General features: G+C 34.4%; 1 protein-coding gene and 2 long non-coding RNA genes across 7 annotated transcripts; 2 read left to right on the top strand and 1 right to left on the bottom strand.

Annotated features, from left to right (window-relative positions):
* The first annotated feature begins 1,927 nt into the window (after positions 1-1,927).
* LOC138912644 (uncharacterized) lies at positions 1,928-3,774 on the top strand. Its single transcript, XR_011418208.1, has 4 exons — positions 1,928-2,191; positions 2,532-2,599; positions 3,156-3,256; positions 3,308-3,774. It is a non-coding gene; the product is annotated as an uncharacterized lncRNA (long non-coding RNA).
* Positions 3,775-7,322: 3,548 nt separating this feature from the next.
* LOC123002733 (uncharacterized) lies at positions 7,323-10,724 on the bottom strand. Of its 5 annotated transcripts, XM_044393304.2 has the most exons (8): positions 10,631-10,724; positions 10,409-10,533; positions 9,214-9,249; positions 8,946-9,155; positions 8,740-8,881; positions 8,288-8,466; positions 8,077-8,230; positions 7,323-7,901 (listed from the first exon to the last, which is right to left on the bottom strand). In XM_044393304.2, the coding sequence occupies exons 1-8, from the start codon at positions 10,683-10,685 to the stop codon at positions 7,621-7,623; spliced, it is 1,182 nt and encodes a 393-aa protein (XP_044249239.1). In that variant the 5' UTR covers positions 10,686-10,724; the 3' UTR covers positions 7,323-7,620. The 5 variants fall into 5 exon arrangements, 1 of the variants encoding a protein (XP_044249239.1); XR_011418022.1 differs by lacking the exon at positions 10,409-10,533 and having other exon boundaries at positions 10,631-10,648; XR_011418020.1 differs by lacking the exons at positions 10,409-10,533; positions 10,631-10,724 and adding an exon at positions 10,124-10,250.
* A 5,705-nt stretch (positions 10,725-16,429) lies between these two features.
* Positions 16,430-17,946, top strand: LOC138912645 (uncharacterized). Its single transcript, XR_011418209.1, has 3 exons — positions 16,430-16,693; positions 17,034-17,101; positions 17,657-17,946. It is a non-coding gene; the product is annotated as an uncharacterized lncRNA (long non-coding RNA).
* The last annotated feature ends 575 nt before the right edge of the window (positions 17,947-18,521 follow it).

Raw genomic sequence — 18,521 nt, 5'->3', positions numbered from 1 at the left:
GGCAAAAAAACGGATGTTTTAGGGTGGAAAATGAGGACTCAAATTTTAGGCAAAAAATACACTTTTTCAGTCGTAATTTTGACAAATCAAGGCCGACAGCTTAGCGCCCGACTGTTTAGACTAGCTAACAAACCTAAACTAACGATCCCCATCACTTTTTGGAAAATTAGATTTTTCACTAATTATCGCATTTTTTATAAGGGGTTACATCAGGATTTCTTGCAAAAAATTACCAAAAATTAAAATGTCCAGAATTGAACGCAAATCGATTGAGAATTAAGCTACTAGCTCAACAAGGAATGACATTCCATATTTGGGCTATTATTTCCTTTGCTTCGGAAAAAAAACGGATGTTTTAGGGTGGAAAATGAGGACTCAAATTTTAGGCAAAAAATACACTTTTTCAGTCGTAATTTTGACAAATCAAGGCCGAAAGCTTAGCGCGCGACTGTTTTGACTAGCTAACAAACCTAAACTAACGATCCCCATCACTTTTTGGAAAATTAGATTTTTCACTAATTATCGCATTTTTTATAAGGGGTTACATCATGATTTCTTGCAAAAAATTACCAAAAATTAAAATGTCCAGAATTGAACGCAAATCGATTGAGAATTAAGCTACGAGCTCAACAAGGTATAACATTCCACATTTGGGCTATTATTCCCTTTGCTTCGGCAAAAAAACGGATGTTTTAGGGTGGAAAATGAGGACTCAAATTTTAGGCAAAAAATACACTTTTTCAGTCGTAATTTTGACAAATCAAGGCCGACAGCTTAGCGCCCGACTGTTTAGACTAGCTAACAAACCTAAACTAACGATCCCCATCACTTTTTGGAAAATTAGATTTTTCACTAATTATCGCATTTTTTATAAGGGGTTACATCATGATTTCTTGCAAAAAATTACCAAAAATTAAAATGTCCAGAATTGAACGCAAATCGATTGAGAATTAAGCTACGAGCTCAACAAGGAATGACATTCCATATTTGGGCTATTATTCCCTTTGCTTCGGCAAAAAAACGGATGTTCTAGGGTGGAAAATGAGGACTCAAATTTTAGGCAAAAAATACACTTTTTCAGTCGTAATTTTGACAAATCAAGGCCGAAAGCTTAGCGCCCGACTGTTTTGACTAGCTAACAAACCTAAACTAACGATCCCCATCACTTTTTGGAAAATTAGATTTTTCACTAATTATCGCATTTTTTATAAGGGGTTACATCATGATTTCTTGCAAAAAATTACCAAAAATTAAAATGTCCAGAATTGAACGCAAATCGATTGAGAATTAAGCTACGAGCTCAACAAGGAATGACATTCCATATTTGGGCTATTATTCCCTTTGCTTCGGCAAAAAAACGGATGTTCTAGGGTGGAAAATGAGGACTCAAATTTTAGGCAAAAAATACACTTTTTCAGTCGTAATTTTGACAAATCAAGGCCGAAAGCTTGTAGTGTCCAACTTAGGTACATAAATTTACAAACATTTCGGTCTGCCCTCGCTATGCAGTTTGTCGGTAGCTGGTAGAATGACAGAGACCGCGTAGATCATCCGATACTACCGCTATGATAAAGCTTTTTGGTTCAGCATAGATTATTGGAAGTACAGACTCCAGAAAATGTTCACGTGCAATCATTCCACTTATATGCCTTGAACTATACACACGTATATTCTTTTGTCAACGGCAGTGTTTGTACTTCAAGTGAAAATTACCAAGGTTACCCACGTGGAGTTCACGTAAGCTTTAACAAAAGTGAATTTAGATTAAACCACCAATTAATAGTGCGCCAAATTAAAACAGGGAACTACCAAAAACTCGAGTGAAAAATTCAGAAGGCGTAAATTTCGAAATCAACGATTCGGAGCGATCGCGGGAATCGTCCACCGTCCAGCCCCCCAGCAAAGTGGCTAATTCGATCCTAGAAAATTTGTGAACCAGCTTGGAAAACCCTCAATTTGTCTACGGCGAAGCTGCCGCCCACCGGGCATAGTCAGTGCAGACACGTGGGAATACGGATTACGCAACCGCTACAGCTTCAGTCGCCAAGAACTAGCTACCCTTCTACGCCTACGACTACACGAGATTATAGGCAATTGTAGCGATTAGCTGGATTCACCCCTATAAGGAACCCTTTCCCTGTCCCGGTCTCAAATGAAAAAAACCGGTGCAGGCTGACAAGTGCCCCAAAACGTATTGCAGCGTCATAACTGAATTCAAATACCTGCTCAAATTCATACATCTGTCTTGATTCTCGTTCCGTGGAACTCTTGTGTTAAGTTTCCACACTGCCGCAGTTTGATCAACTTCGTTGCGATTAAAATTTGTTAAAATTATAAAAGAAAACCTACTTAAAGTAGCTTATAATTGCTTATTGCCATGTATTAATATAATTTGTTTTGATTATGATTAACTACATAATTATCTATAACTAAAATCTATAAGTACAGTGAGCAATATGAATTTGGGAAGCTTGGAATATTTCTCTTTATATACATATAACTTAAATTCTTAAATATCTACGATTATACAGAGCATATACATAAACATCGGAATCATCTTGGGCCCAACGATACATCGATGCATATGATTTAAACATCTGTGAGTATTACAATACAAGAATGCATGCTTACTTCTTGTAATACACCATTTTTATATATATATATATATATTGATTTGAAACCATATATATTCCACCACAAGCCCCAAGTAATTATCTAGTAATTGAAAACAACAAATGAAGAAAGGTATATAGGTGATTAATGTTAAATGTAAAATAATTGTTACTCTTTTGATTTGTTATTGAAATTAAAATGGAATCTCTGTACCTAATTGTGAAAATGATCATGATGGCTTAAATTATTTATATCTCTGTCGGTCGAGTACTTATGCTTATCTCACACAAACTTCAGTAGTAGAACAATAATCTGTGTATTGGGGCAACGCCTGAATTAAATAAGTTGCCATGGTTGGGTGGGTAGAGATAGGGAACAACTAACATCTTTGATCCCTTCACCGGATATAAATCTTCTCTAATCTACCAATTCATTCAAATGCGTGTCGGCGCAGCCTAGGATATTAACGTAAACTCAATATTAATTATTCTATTTTGTTTTTTTTTTTTGTGATCAGCGCATTAAACATTGATTTGTGTTAGTAAACTTAGGTAACTGGGAGAGAAAGGACCCCGACCAATCCGACGAGCTGGACCCGAGCACCGCTAGAATGCGCACCGTCGATCCCAGTTCCTTTTTAATAGTGAGTCAGAACCAACATCATGTGGCCAATGTGATAGAAAGAGTTTTATAGACTTTGGCATCGCTTCTTGTCCTAAACTGAACACTACACAATCTGGCGCCCAACGTGGGGCCAAAAGGATATTTTCCGTCCCAATTTTGCTCTAAAAATCCATCCTTTGTTATAGAAATTTCAACTTTTAAGGCCACTTTTTATAAAGTATTTCGATGACTGATTTGGATGCATCTGAACTCCAGCGGTGGAATTAGCGATTGCATTTCGGTTCCGGATAGATCGACCCCGTTTGATTCAGGCTGACCAAAGTGATGGAGATATCTATAAAAGAAAGCTATCTCTAAATGAGTCGGAAATACAATGTTCTGGAGCGTTTCGGACATTGTCCATCAATTTGAGTAGTTCTAAAACTTCATTAGCTGAAATAGTAGAAGAAGAGGTAGAAGAGAATACTTTATCGGGTACACTGCACTTTGTGAGAGAATGAGTTAAGGAAAGACTGACAGAGAGATATAAACAAATTCAATTTTTTGAGATTTTTGTGGTTTTGTTTGCGTTGAAAGAAAAAAAAAAAAAAAAAAGAGAAACAAAAAAAATTGCAGTATCACATAGTAATGAAAACATCGATGCTGTCATCCAGCGAGTAGATCCCTTTTGCTCAATTTGTAACGAAGTAATATTAAGTACGGAACTAACGGCAAGCACTCCATGTAAGCACAGATTTCATGATAAATGTATTGTTGAAGCAATCCGAGTCACACCGGCGTGTCCAACCTGTGCTGCGTGTTGTCTTCTTTCACAATTAAACTATAATAATAATAACTTGGCCGCGGAAATGGGAAATGTTCCTGGTAGGGAGGAAGCGAGAAACGAAGAAGCGGTAGTAGAAGTTCAGGAAAGAAATGATCAAAGAGGTGCTAGGTTCCAAACTAAAAATCGAAATAGAGGTAGGCCTTCTAGTTTAAGGACAGGCATGTCTACTAGATCCAAAACACGCCACTTAGAAGACTTTCGAGCTGACGAGGATGATATATTTTCTAAAAAAACCCAAGGCGAATTAATAAAATATCTACAAGAAACTTAAAGTTTACAACAGGCTAATATAATGGATGATATGGTTGAGATCTTAAACGCTAACATAGAGGAAACAATTCATAAACAACTACACTCAAAAAAAAAAACGCCTAGAATCGCCTTTGGTTTTAGAAAATCGCCTATGGATTTGCTTTACTGGCGATTTTGTCTATATTAAAGAAAGTAGGTTTTTAAAATCAAAGGCGTTTTATTCTAAAAAACAAAAAAAAAACATCTGGGATTGAGAAATTTTTTACTAGAAAGTAAAAAAGTTATGTCTTACAATTAGAAATAAAGGTTTTCTAAGAAATAGAAATACCGTTTTTTTTAATATAGAAACATATTTTCTAAACCCAAAGAAAAAGTTTTATGTTTTTTAAAAAACTTTTCCTTACTTAAAGGAAAAAAAATTCGAAATTAAGAAAATTGTTTCCCAGAAAGAAAAACATTTTCCATAAATCTAGAAAAATATGTATTTTGTTTTAGAAAACGATGCCTGCATTTTTAATAATATGTTCCTAAAAAGGCTGTAATTTTTTTTAAAATTTGTTTAAATAAACCCACAACTAAATATATAAAAACTAGAAATGTTTTTGTTTATTTAAATGTTTTATTGAACACTTTATCGGACTCGAGGTCACTTTTCTAGCATTTCAACACACTTTATAGTTTACGTTTTAAACATAATATCAAAACAAAATATAATTAAAAATAAAATTTTGGCTTAATATAGCTGTTGTTGTTAAGTAAATGAAATTGTGCGGGTGGGTGACATATGTCTGATAACCTAATTAATTTATAATTTAAATATCCAGTTTTCATGAAGCAGGTTGTATGCTCGCAAAAAATAGTTTCAATTTCAACGCACAAAAATGTTATCTCATTTTCCACCAACATTACTTCTTTAATCTCAAAAGATTTAAAAAAAGGTTCAAATGAGTATAATATAAATGTTTTTTTGTATAACACATTTCGTAGCTTGACAAAGGAATAACAACAAATTTGTTGAGAATATGGTATAAGTTTTGAAATTTCTGTGTAAAACAAAGAGTTACTTACAAAGCACTTTGTTTTGCTTAGTACTAACTCATTAGTTTTTGAGTTTTGTAACTTCTTAGCAAACTGAAAACTAATTTTCATAGAAAGGGATAATAAAATATTTCTTCTGGACATAGTGTTTTGGCAATACGATTTCAGAGACTTGTGTTTAGCTTCAAACGGAAATGTCCACAAGTATTTTAATGGACCCGATTGCTCAACTATTTTGGGGTAATGGTTTAAAAAATGATGTTTTGGTTTTAAATTGTCTTCAAATAAAATCTGGTAGTCTCGGTTATGAGCAAGTATTACTGATTGTAAAGTTTTTATATCGTCTTTAGAATAGTCTGATAAAGTTACTAAGTCAATTAATTTAAGTAAATTTTTAACAAATTGCCAAACACTATCGTTCTTGGGAATTTTATCGGAAATCATTAGCGGAAAGAATGTTATGAAGGTCAATAGCTCACGAGCAGTTGCTTTGATATTGAATTTTTTTAATAAATTTAATTGAAAGGCTGGACATATGTTTCCTATCTCAGCTTCTCCATAATCAAAATCTGTTTTTCTTATGTTCAAGAATTCCAAGTCAAATATTTTTTGTTTAATATAATACATAATAATATGACAAATATCATATCTCAGCACGCCTTCAAATAAGTCATGCAAAATGTCTACAGCATAATTAGATGTTACGGAGAAATTTTGAAGTTGATTAAAGAGGCAATCTGATTTTATTCCCGTCATAGAGAGATCTGAGAGGCTTAAGTCATTTTTATAATTTTCTTCATTTCTTAAGCTTTGAGTACATACATTAAATGAGACATAGCTATCTTGCTTTGATATTTTGCAAAACCTACAAAAAAAATTTGAAACAAATGAAGTGGTGAATCCTAAAATACCGTTCAACCCTAAGTTATCGCCTAGTATTAAACCAAGGATTAAATAAACTGTATATTCCTCGCCATCTACTTTTATGTGAACACCTCTATCTTCAAATTTCTTTAGCACTTCTATAAATTTAAAAAAACATTTAGAATTGCCTAGTCTTTTAACGTCTTCTGATTTGTAAATAGCTGCTGTAAAAATAGTATTGTATTCCAGAGGTACTGACGGAAAGGAAAGATACACTCCTGTAAGCGGACTGCGATGTGGTCCTAAAGGATTATTTATTTCAAAATCGTCAGTGTATAAAAAATATGGAATTTTATATTGTTTGTCTTTATTGTTTGACTTAATTTTTTTCCACAAAAGTCCGTTTGTAAAATTTGTAATTTTTGTTTGAGCTTCATAGAAATTAAGATTTTTCATACAACTTTTAAAAACATTTGGAAGCTCGAAGAAAGATTTTAACTGAAACTCTAAAGGTAATATGACCCCTTTATTCTTTTTATCTCCTAAAGTCATTTTGTTTTTTACTCTTAGTGGGGCAATTTCGCTGTTAATTGTGATAATCTGAGGCTCCCTATATAAATTTAACTTTTCAAGATTTTTAATGGTTTTATATTCGTTTTCAACGTTTTTAAAAGGATGTTCACAAAAAGTAGACAAATTTACTAGCCGTTCTTTAATTTCACTTAAGGTTGAAGTGTTTTCTAAAATACATTTGATTTCTTTATGTATTGGAGTTGTTATGTTTAGTTCTACTTGTTTCTGAATCTTATAAACTTCACTGCGGGGAAAATTTAACTGTGAACCTAAATTTAAATTAAATGCGAATGAATGTTGATATAAGTTTTCTTCTTCTATGTCCATCGGAATACTTTCTTTTGCTTGAGGCAATTCATGCTGAAATATTATATTGTCTCTTTCTGGATACGTTAAAATATCATTTTCCGATTGAACGACTTCATTAAAATATTCAGATTGATGTTCATTTTTTGTTAGCATGTGACTCTTGAAATGTTTAAAACTGGAAAAAACGTTAGAACAATCAGAGTATCCACAAGGAAGTTGTATGTACGGGTCATACGTATGTAACTCTTTAATATGAGAAATGAAAATATTTATATCGTCAAAACTACGACTTTTACAAAGTTTGCATATCAACATCATTTTTTAAAAGATTAATGTTGTTTGGTTGAAGTTCTTTCAATAACTCGGACAACGATCTGCTTTTTAAATCTGTTGTTAAATGAATGTTGTAAAAAAATTTCTGAATGAATGTCCAGAACAACGAGCACTCAACCGGATATTTTAAATTTAAAACAAAGAAACACTTAAAACATACGTCCAAACAATTAAGAATATTATCAAACTTATAAAATACACTTGAGACATACAAGTAATACTCTGTAATGTCGTAAGGGCTTGAAACCTTTTAGACAAATAATGGGTTGCAAAGTAGTCTTACTTAGGTATCTTAATTCTATAATCTCTTTTAAATAGGTTTCTATTTCACCAACAGTGGGTCTCCAAATAACAAAAGCGATCCTGGAGTCCTCTACTGTAAGCCTTTTTAATTTGTCACTCCTTTTTATCCTTGCCGTTGGAGGCAAAACAGCATGCATCAGCAGTAGTACCAAAAGATTTTGAGTTTCTGTTGAAAAAAAAAAGGAATTGTTAAAACAAAATAAATAAAAAATAATTATGGGAACTACCAAAGTTTCAAACAAGTCAAATATGTGAAAAAATAAATTTTGCGAAATATGTTTGTATGGTTTTCAAAGTAAAGCCAAATTACATTTAATATTAAACTTTAAAAGATATATTACCTTCCAACTGTTCATTAAACGACTTTAAAATATTAAGGCTTTGCTTATCCTTAATTTTCAAAAGAGCTGCTGATACAAAACGGGTTTTAAAAGTGTCCCATTGGTCAAAATAATGGCTGCTGCCTTCATACGCTTTTTGAAAATCAGCTTCGATCTGCAACGAAATTTAAAAATTACATATTGGAAATGAGCTGAAGGCTAAGAGACTTACCAATTGATACCCAAATGACTGTTTTAAAATGGGGAAATCTTCAAAAACATTTTCTAATGAAATGTTTGTTTTTAAAAGATCAAACCTCCATTGATATGTATTAGACCATTTTTCGAGTACAACTTCCCTCGGCTCAATATTGTATTTAAGCCAATCCAAATCGACTGCGACTTCATCAGCTTGAATAGAAGCAAAACCAAAAAGAAAACAGTGAAATAAAAATATAAATGAAAATAGAAGTAGAAATAAAAATAAAATAGAAATGAAAATAAAAATATAAATAAAAAAAGAAATGAAAATAAAAATAAAAAACAGAAATAAAAATGAAAATAGAAATGAAAAAAAAATTATAAATGAAAGTAAAATAAAAATAGAAAAAATAAATAGAAATGAAAATAAAAATATAAATAAAAAGATAAATAAATAAATAAATTAAATAAAATAAAATTTACCTAAAGTTAGTACTTGGCTAGGTGGGATGTTTTCCTTATTTTTGCGAATAGATGACTCCTTAAATTTTGTTTGAAAATTGTACCAATTGCTGTAAAGCAGTCCACCCGGTTTTTTTCCTTTTATTTTTATAAAATAAGTTTCCTGCAATCAATTGATTTTATTATTTTAAATTTATTTTATATTTTTTTTTTTTGATTTGGCAAACCTTTATTTCACAATCGAACAATGTTGTAATATCAAAAGCAACTTTATCTAGTACGGGCTGCTTTGGTAAAATATCATTTATTACCATGTATTCCGAAATAATGTTACTTAATAATTTTCGATATTTTGAGTCCAAACGATTTTCTTTGGCAAAAAATTTAAAAATTAAAGTGGCTTTTTCGTTTTTTGCTAGAATTTGTGGTAAATCAATCTGAAATTATTTAATTTGCTTTAATACACTTTTTTTCCGTTATTTTCATATATTTTACCTCTCTATGATTTCCTGTCGATGTTTGTAATTTCCCCTTGAAAAAATATTAGGAAAGATTTAAAATTGCGTTTTCCAAATGTTTATATTTATGAACATGGAAGTACATATACAGACAGTCACAAAAGTATTCGTTGCGAGGTGGTTCATAAACAAATTAAGTTTTTTTTAACATTAAAGTAACCAATTAATTCTTTTAATAATTTTTTCAGAAATTATTATCATGTTATTTTATTTTAGATATTTTGAATGTGTTGAAACTGAAAAAATTAATAAAAGAATTAATTGGTTACTTTAATGTTAAAAAAAAACTTAGTTTGTTTATGAACCACCTCGCAACGAATACTTTTGTGACTGACTGCAAGTAGACACAAGGCATCCACATTTATTCATTTGCCGATTTGAAAGCAGGCCATCCACAGTCGAATTTGTTAGACGAACATTTTCGCGAACAGGCAAGATAGAATCGTTTCTATCTTTGTTAAACAAACCGTCGAACAAATTTATATGAAATTCGAACGCGAACACTACCACCAACGACGAACATGAACATGTTCGCCGAACATATTAGACTGTGGATGGCCTGCTAAAGCCAGCGATCGACACACACACACAAACATATCGGCATGTACTACTTTACGGCACCGCTGATTTACATACACACATATATGTATGTTGATATTTAAATGAACAAATTTTGTGTTTCGTTTGTGTCTTGAACTAAAATCTCAGTTTAGAAGACATTTTCACAAATGCACTGGATACATTTATTTTGCAATCAGTTTTACCACAATAAAATAATACACTTGGCAGCGAAATAAATGTTTTATTATAACGTGGCCGAAGATTACGAAATTCTCTTTACACTTATGTGCATACATACATACATATGTACAAACATATTTTGTTACCTTATTTAATTTCAAACACACAAACACAAATTGGAATAGGTTTTAAATATAAGAACTCAACTCTCTAGCGTTTCTGCGTCGTTCATTTGCCGCGTCCATCGAATTTTAATGTGACCAAGTGGTGCAATGGGAAAATAGATAAATGCTAGACAGAGAACAAGGCAAGAAAACTAACGGAAAGAGAAAAAAGTCACACATACATATGTATGTATGTATGTATGTATGTATGTATGTATCTATGCATGTATGTAAGTTCTCTGGTTAACCCTTTATTGTTTAACTTACTGCATTTTGCCAAGTTTTTAACCCGTGGAAAAAAATGATTGCTGGGCCAGCCAGTTCCTTAGGGATAATAGAACTGAGTTGTTCCCAAGTCATGACACGAAGACACGACTCTGAAACATGTAGATCTTGAAAGAAAAATATATTTACATATGTATATAAACAGTTAAATTTTATGTTCCCCGTTTTAAAAGAATTATAAATTTTAGTTACATATGTACATACCTTGAAATATTTTTCCGAAGGCTTCGCCTTTCAAAGTTGTTAGCAGGTTATCCATCGTCTGCACAGATCGAACACTTCAGAAAAACTAAATGTGATAGTGCTAAGCAATTAGTTCATCACGCGCGAAAAGGAAAACGGACGCGCACAGAGGCAACTGAAAACAACAGTTATGCACAGAGCGAATGATATGCACGAGAGGGACGCAGATGGAAAACGAAACGAATTTATCTTCTTTTTCGCCTACTTTTTTTGCTTCGAAAACAAGTCGGGAAGAACAGCCGAAAGATGTAACGCTTGTTAGGATGAGATTAAAAGGGCAATAAGGGGAAATCAAGTTTATTTTTACATTTCGATTTTATAAAGGTGTTCCTTTACAAAACTAAGATTACATTTACATATGTAGAAATAAACCCACTTCTTAAAATGTAATATGTGTGACAAATTTCTGAATTTTAGAAAGGAAAATATATTTCTTTTAAAATAAGAAAAATTTACCCGGAATAATAAGAATTTGAGAAGAAGTTCTTAAAAAAAAAAATACCACGTATGTTTAAGAAATAAAAAGCCCTATAAACATGGGAATTAGAAAAATTTTCTATGTTTTATATTTATATGTCTACATTTAAGAAATATGTTTTAAAAAAAATTTCAGTTTTTTAGAAAAGCAATATTTCTATTATGTAAAAATTTGTCTAATGCTAATGGCGATTTTTTTTTATTTTTAGAAAAGTTTAGTCTTTTTTTTTCTAAAACCAATGGCGATTTTCACCCCCAAATAAAGAAAGGAAAATTAGAAAAATAAACCTTATAATTTAGAAAAAAATGGATTTTTCTGTATTTGAGAAAAAAATTTCTAAAAAAAATCGTTCAATAGAGAATTTTTATGGGGATTAGAAAATTTTTCTGAAGATTAGAAAATTTGTTCTCTTTATAGAACATTTTTTCTTAAACACAGAAAAATTTTTTTTTTCTATATTTAAGAAAAATAATTTTTTGAGTGTAGCAGCAATGAATTTAAACCGGGAAAATCCAGCATTGGAAAATCGCGATACTCGAAACAGGGTACCCGAGATGGGCGCGTTCTCCTCAGGAAACCACTCGAATAACAGTGAATCTCGAAGTAGGTCGAATCCTCAAATATCACCAGGGAAAGCTGCTAATATAATACAAAACTGGCGGATAAAGTTTGACGGTTCCAAACAATGTATGAGAATGGAAGATTTTATTTACCGAATTCGATCTTTGACAGAACAGAACTTAAATAATGACTATCAGTTGCTTTGTGATCATCTATATCTACTCTTCTCCAATAAGGCTAGTGATTGGTTTTGGAAATTTCACCGCAACAATACCAATTTTACTTGGGAAATATTTTGTGTTGAGTTTCGTAAACGGTTTGAGGAAGCTGAGACTGATCTAGATATATGGGAAAAGATAAGGAAAAGACGACAAGGCGAAAGCGAAGCTTTTGATGATTATCAATGCGCAATAGAAGATCTAGCTGATAGGCTTCAGCAAGGCATGTCCGAAGGTCAATTAGTTGATTTGCTGATTAGGAATGCTAAACCTAGTTTACATCATGAGTTACTCCACTTAAGAATATCGAATAGATCCCAATTACGTGTTGAAGTTCGAAAGCATGAACAGTTCTACAACGAAATAAAAACCTTTAAGCCACGCACTCTACGTTCTTATATAAATGAACTAACCGATTCATATGAAAACCAAAACCAAGAAGAGTCGCACGAAACAGAAGAGGAAGTGCTAGAGTTTCAACGAAAGCCTTCCAATGTCATTTGTTGGAATTGTGAAAAACCCGATCATAGGTTTGATGATTGTCTAGAACCGCGTACTATTTTTTGTTATGGGTGTGGTGCCCGAGATGTTTTTAAGCCACGATGTCTAAGGTGTAACCCTACGGGAAACCGGCCGGCGGGTGTGTTTCGCAACAAAAAGTAGACACGCCCGATACACCTAAAATCGTTATGTTCCCTGAATTATGTACAAAAGTAGTCCCTGAAGAACATCCAAAACCGCATTTTTCTACCATTCCATTACATATAAGGCTAGATAGTTATAATAAGCTTCGAGAACAATTATTTGCCGAATCTATAATTTCTAAGATAAATCTTAATCCAAATAGATCTACGAAACGTCTTAGGCATTATTGGAAATCTATCCGCTCTGATCGTAAGAAAATTGTATCAGCAATTATTAATAATTCTGATGATAGACTTTACGCAGAAGTGTGTATAGAAGGAAACAAATACACAGCTCTCTTAGATTCTGGCGCTACTATAAGCTGTGCAGGCGGTAAGGTAGCGGAATTTCTCTTGTCTCTAAGCAAAACAAAAAGATGCTCTGGAAGCATTCGAGCTGCCAATGGAACCCAGAGTGAAGTCGTTGGGAAGTTGGTAACGGATGTAACGTTTAGAGGAAAAACAGCATTGTTAGATATTTTCCTTATTCCCGGGCTTAAACAAGAAATATATCTTGGAATTGATTTCTGGCATAAATTCGGGTTATCGGAGAAAATAGCGTGCAAACAGGAAGTTCCAGAGCTCGATGTAGGTGGAGAAGGTCATGAGCAAGAGCCGCCAAAGTGGCATGAGTTGTCCGAAGATCAGCAGAGTCGTTTGAATTCCATCATTAAAGTGTTTCCATCATTTTCAAAAGAAGGTTTGGGAAGAACCACCTTAATTCAGCATAAAATTGAAGTTGAACCAGTCAGACCCATTAAACAGAGACACTGGCCAGTTTCACCAGCCATAGAGAAACTGATGTTTACTGAAGTTGATCACATGCTGGCACTGGACGTCATTGAAGAGTCTTCTAGTCCGTGGAGCAGTAATTGCGTCTTGGTGCGAAAGGGAGAAAAGAGTAGGCTTTGTTTGGATTCCCGTGAGGTCAATAAGGTCACTGTTAAAGACGCGTATCCGCTACCCCATATTGACGGGATTTTAAGTCGGCTACCGCCTGCAAAATACATAACGGGAATAGACATGAAACACGCCTTTTGGCAGATCCCACTCGACGAAAAATCACGGCAATATACGGCCTTCACGATTCCAAACAGACCACTATATCAATACAAAACGATGCCCTTCGGGCTTTGCAATGCGCCGCAAACCCTTTGTCGGCTAATGGACCAGGTTATACCTGCGCATCTAAGAACCAAAGTTTTTGTGTATTTGGATGACCTGCTAGTCCTGTCAGAAGACTTCGAGTCGCATTTGGTTATACTCCTGGAAATTGCTGGTTGTCTAAGAAAGGCTAATTTGACGATTAATATCGAAAAATCAAAGTTTTGTATGCGAGAAATAAAATATTTGGGCTTTATAATCAGAGGAGGACAGATTTTAACAGACCCTGAAAAGATAAAAGCGATTAATGAGTTTCCTATTCCTATTTCTCTAAAACAGCTGCGTAGGTTTTTAGGCTTATCTGGCTGGTATCGGCGATTTGTCGAAAATTACGCCACTATAAGCTTTCCACTGACCGAGCTATTAAAAACAAAGAAAACGTTGTCTTGGAATGAGGAAGCTGGAAAAGCTTTTGACCTCTTAAAATCTTGCCTTACCTCAGCGCCTATTTTGATTACTCCTGACTTCTCAAAACAGTTTATTCTACTATGTGATGCCAGCACATATGGAATTGGTTGCGTGCTAGCTCAAGAGCAAGAGGGTGTGGAATTACCTATCGCCTACATGTCGGAAAAATTGTCAAAATGCCAACGGAACTACACAGTTAGTGAGTTGGAATGCTTAGCCGTTATTAAAGGGATTAAAAAGTTTCGCCCTTACATAGAAGGTCAAAACTTCCTGGTTGTTACTGATCATGCCGCACTACAATGGCTGATGAGGCAAAAAGACCTGTCGGGACGTCTAGCAAGATGGTCGATGAAATTACAATCTTTTAACTTTTCGATTACGCATAGGAGAGCCTCGGAAAATATTGTAGCTGATGCATTGTCCCGTCAGGCTCAGCCTGAAATAGAGTCAATGGTTGCGAGTGGGCCTATTATTGATTTGCGTTCGGATCAATTTAAATCAACAGAATATCTTAGTTTAATTGATAGAATTAAAGATAATCAGGAAAGACTTCGAGACTTGAAAGTGATAGACGGATACGTTTACAAAAGAACCGAGTTTGCTGAGGAAGGAGACAACAAAAGGGAGTCGTGGAAACTTTGGGTTCCTTCGGCTTTGATTCCAGACATATTACATCAAGCACATGATTCACAAAGTTCGGCACATTGTGGAATGGGCAAAACGGTCGAAAAAATAAAGCGGTATTTGTTTTGGCCACGAATGGTTAGCCAAATTAGAGAATATATTTCTGAATGTCATATTTGTCGATCTACTAAAAGTCCGAATAAAATTTTAAAACCCCAAATGGGCCGGCCATTAACATCAGACCGGCCATTTCAATGTTTGTATATGGACCTCTTGGGTCCATATCCTCGTACAAAGTGTGGGAATATTGGGTTGCTAATAGTTGTAGATCACAATACGAAATTCCACTTCCTTTGCCCACTTAAGAAGTTCACTGCGCCTAAGATAATCGACTATCTTCAGAATTTTATATTTTTCACCTTTGGAGTGCCAGAAATTGTTTTAACAGACAATGGATCGCAATTTAAGTCTAGTGTTTTTGAAGCATTCCTAACTAGTTTTGGAATTACCCATAGATGTACTGCCATATATTCTCCCCAAGCCAATGCTAGTGAAAGAGTAAACAGGTCAGTTTTGGCAGCCATTCGCGCGTATATTGGTAACGACCACTCCAACTGGGATGCCAATTTAAACGCGATCAGCGGTGCACTCCGAGCGGCGGTACATAGAAGTACTGGGTTTTCCCCATACTTCCTAGCTTTTGGTCAAAACATGATTCTGAACGGAAATGACTATGGTCTTTTGCGCAAACTGAATATACTTAACGATGACGTCACCCTTGACTACCCAGATATGTTAAAGCTCGCCAGAGAAGAGGCCAAGAAAAACATAAATAAGTCATTTAAATTTAATGCCAGAAAATATAACCTTCGTAGTAGAAACATAGAACTCAAAGCCGGCGATGAAGTTTTCGCACGCAACTTTACTCAAAGCAACGCCAGTAAGAAATTCAGTTCCAAATTAGCCCCTGTTTTTATACCAGCTAAAGTCCAAAAGAAGAGGAGTCCATTTTATTATGAGTTGCTTAACGTAGACGGGAAGAAGCTTGGAGTTTATCACCTCAAAGATATTCAGACCAAAAATAAGTAGATTCCAAACAATTCAGATAATGCTCCTTCGAAGTGGTCTTGTTCCATTATCTGCGGTTGTAGTGTCCAACTTAGGTACATAAATTTACAAACATTTCGGTCTGCCCTCGCTATGCAGTTTGTCGGTAGCTGGTAGAATGACAGAGACCGCGTAGATCATCCGATACTACCGCTATGATAAAGCTTTTTGGTTCAGCATAGATTATTGGAAGTACAGACTCCAGAAAATGTTCACGTGCAATCATTCCACTTATATGCCTTGAACTATACACACGTATATTCTTTTGTCAACGGCAGTGTTTGTACTTCAAGTGAAAATTACCAAGGTTACCCACGTGGAGTTCACGTAAGCTTTAACAAAAGTGAATTTAGATTAAACCACCAATTAATAGTGCGCCAAATTAAAACAGGGAACTACCAAAAACTCGAGTGAAAAATTCAGAAGGCGTAAATTTCGAAATCAACGATTCGGAGCGATCGCGGGAATCGTCCACCGTCCAGCCCCCCAGCAAAGTGGCTAATTCGATCCTAGAAAATTTGTGAACCAGCTTGGAAAACCCTCAATTTGTCTACGGCGAAGCTGCCGCCCACCGGGCATAGTCAGTGCAGACACGTGGGAATACGGATTACGCAACCGCTACAGCTTCAGTCGCCAAGAACTAGCTACCCTTCTACGCCTACGACTACACGAGATTATAGGCAATTGTAGCGATTAGCTGGATTCACCCCTATAAGGAACCCTTTCCCTGTCCCGGTCTCAAATGAAAAAAACCGGTGCAGGCTGACAAGTGCCCCAAAACGTATTGCAGCGTCATAACTGAATTCAAATACCTGCTCAAATTCATACATCTGTCTTGATTCTCGTTCCGTGGAACTCTTGTGTTAAGTTTCCACACTGCCGCAGTTTGATCAACTTCGTTGCGATTAAAATTTGTTAAAATTATAAAAGAAAACCTACTTAAAGTAGCTTATAATTGCTTATTGCCATGTATTAATATAATTTGTTTTGATTATGATTAACTACATAATTATCTATAACTAAAATCTATAAGTACAGTGAGCAATATGAATTTGGGAAGCTTGGAATATTTCTCTTTATATACATATAACTTAAATTCTTAAATATCTACGATTATACAGAGCATATACATAAACATCGGAATCATCTTGGGCCCAACGATACATCGATGCATATGATTTAAACATCTGTGAGTATTACAATACAAGAATGCATGCTTACTTCTTGTAATACACCATTTTTATATATATATATATATATTGATTTGAAACCATATATATTCCACCACAAGCCCCAAGTAATTATCTAGTAATTGAAAACAACAAATGAAGAAAGGTATATAGGTGATTAATGTTAAATGTAAAATAATTGTTACTCTTTTGATTTGTTATTGAAATTAAAATGGAATCTCTGTACCTAATTGTGAAAATGATCATGATGGCTTAAATTATTTATATCTCTGTCGGTCGAGTACTTATGCTTATCTCACACAAACTTCAGTAGTAGAACAATAATCTGTGTATTGGGGCAACGCCTGAATTAAATAAGTTGCCATGGTTGGGTGGGTAGAGATAGGGAACAACTAACATCTTTGATCCCTTCACCGGATATAAATCTTCTCTAATCTACCAATTCATTCAAATGCGTGTCGGCGCAGCCTAGGATATTAACGTAAACTCAATATTAATTATTCTATTTTGTTTTTTTTTTTGTGATCAGCGCATTAAACATTGATTTGTGTTAGTAAACTTAGGTAACTGGGAGAGAAAGGACCCCGACCAATCCGACGAGCTGGACCCGAGCACCGCTAGAATGCGCACCGTCGATCCCAGTTCCTTTTTAATAGTGAGTCAGAACCAACATCATGTGGCCAATGTGATAGAAAGAGTTTTATAGACTTTGGCATCGCTTCTTGTCCTAAACTGAACACTACAAGCTTAGCGCCCGACTGTTTTGACTAGCTAACAAACCTAAACTAACGATCCCCATCACTTTTTGGAAAATTAGATTTTTCACTAATTATCGCATTTTTTATAAGGGGTTACATCATGATTTCTTGCAAAAAATTACCAAAAATTAAAATGTCCAGAATTGAACGCAAATCGATTGAGAATTAAGCTACGAGCTCAACAAGGTATAACATTCCACATTTGGTCTATTATTCCCTTTGCTTCGGCAAAAAAACGGATGTTTTAGGGTGGAAAATGAGGACTCAAATTTTAGGCAAAAAATACACTTTTTCAGTCGTAATTTTGACAAATCAAGGCCGACAGCTTAGCGCCCGACTGTTTAGACTAGCTAACAAACCTAAACTAACGATCCCCATCACTTTTTGGAAAATTAGATTTTTCACTAATTATCGCATTTTTTATAAGGGGTTACATCAGGATTTCTTGCAAAAAATTCCCAAAAATTAAAATGTCCAGAATTGAACGCAAATCGATTGAGAATTAAGCTACTAGCTCAACAAGGAATGACATCCCATATTTGGGCTATTATTTCCTTTGCTTCGGCAAAAAAACGGGTGGAAAATGAGGACTCAAATTTAAGGCAAAAAATACACTTTTTCAGTCGTAATTTTGACAAATCAAGGCCGAAAGCTTAGCGCC

This window comes from Drosophila takahashii, chromosome 2R (assembly GCF_030179915.1).
Source record: "Drosophila takahashii strain IR98-3 E-12201 chromosome 2R, DtakHiC1v2, whole genome shotgun sequence".
In the NCBI taxonomy this organism is placed as follows: Eukaryota; Metazoa; Arthropoda; class Insecta; order Diptera; family Drosophilidae; genus Drosophila; species Drosophila takahashii.
This window is presented reverse-complemented; position numbering and strand designations above follow the sequence as displayed.

What these genes read in the sequence shown, in the direction of transcription:
- LOC123002733 (XM_044393304.2), bottom strand. Translation starts at nt 10,685, where the DNA reads ATGGATAACCTGCTAACAACTTTGAAAGGCGAAGCCTTCGGAAAAATA. An exon ending in CTTCGGAAAAATATTTCAAG is followed by an intron (nt 10,534 to 10,630) that starts GTATGTACATAT and finishes TTTTCTTTCAAG; the next exon opens with ATCTACATGTTTCAGAGTCG. An exon ending in TAAAAACTTGGCAAAATGCA is followed by an intron (nt 9,250 to 10,408) that starts GTAAGTTAAACA and finishes TATTTTTTCAAG; the next exon opens with GGGAAATTACAAACATCGAC.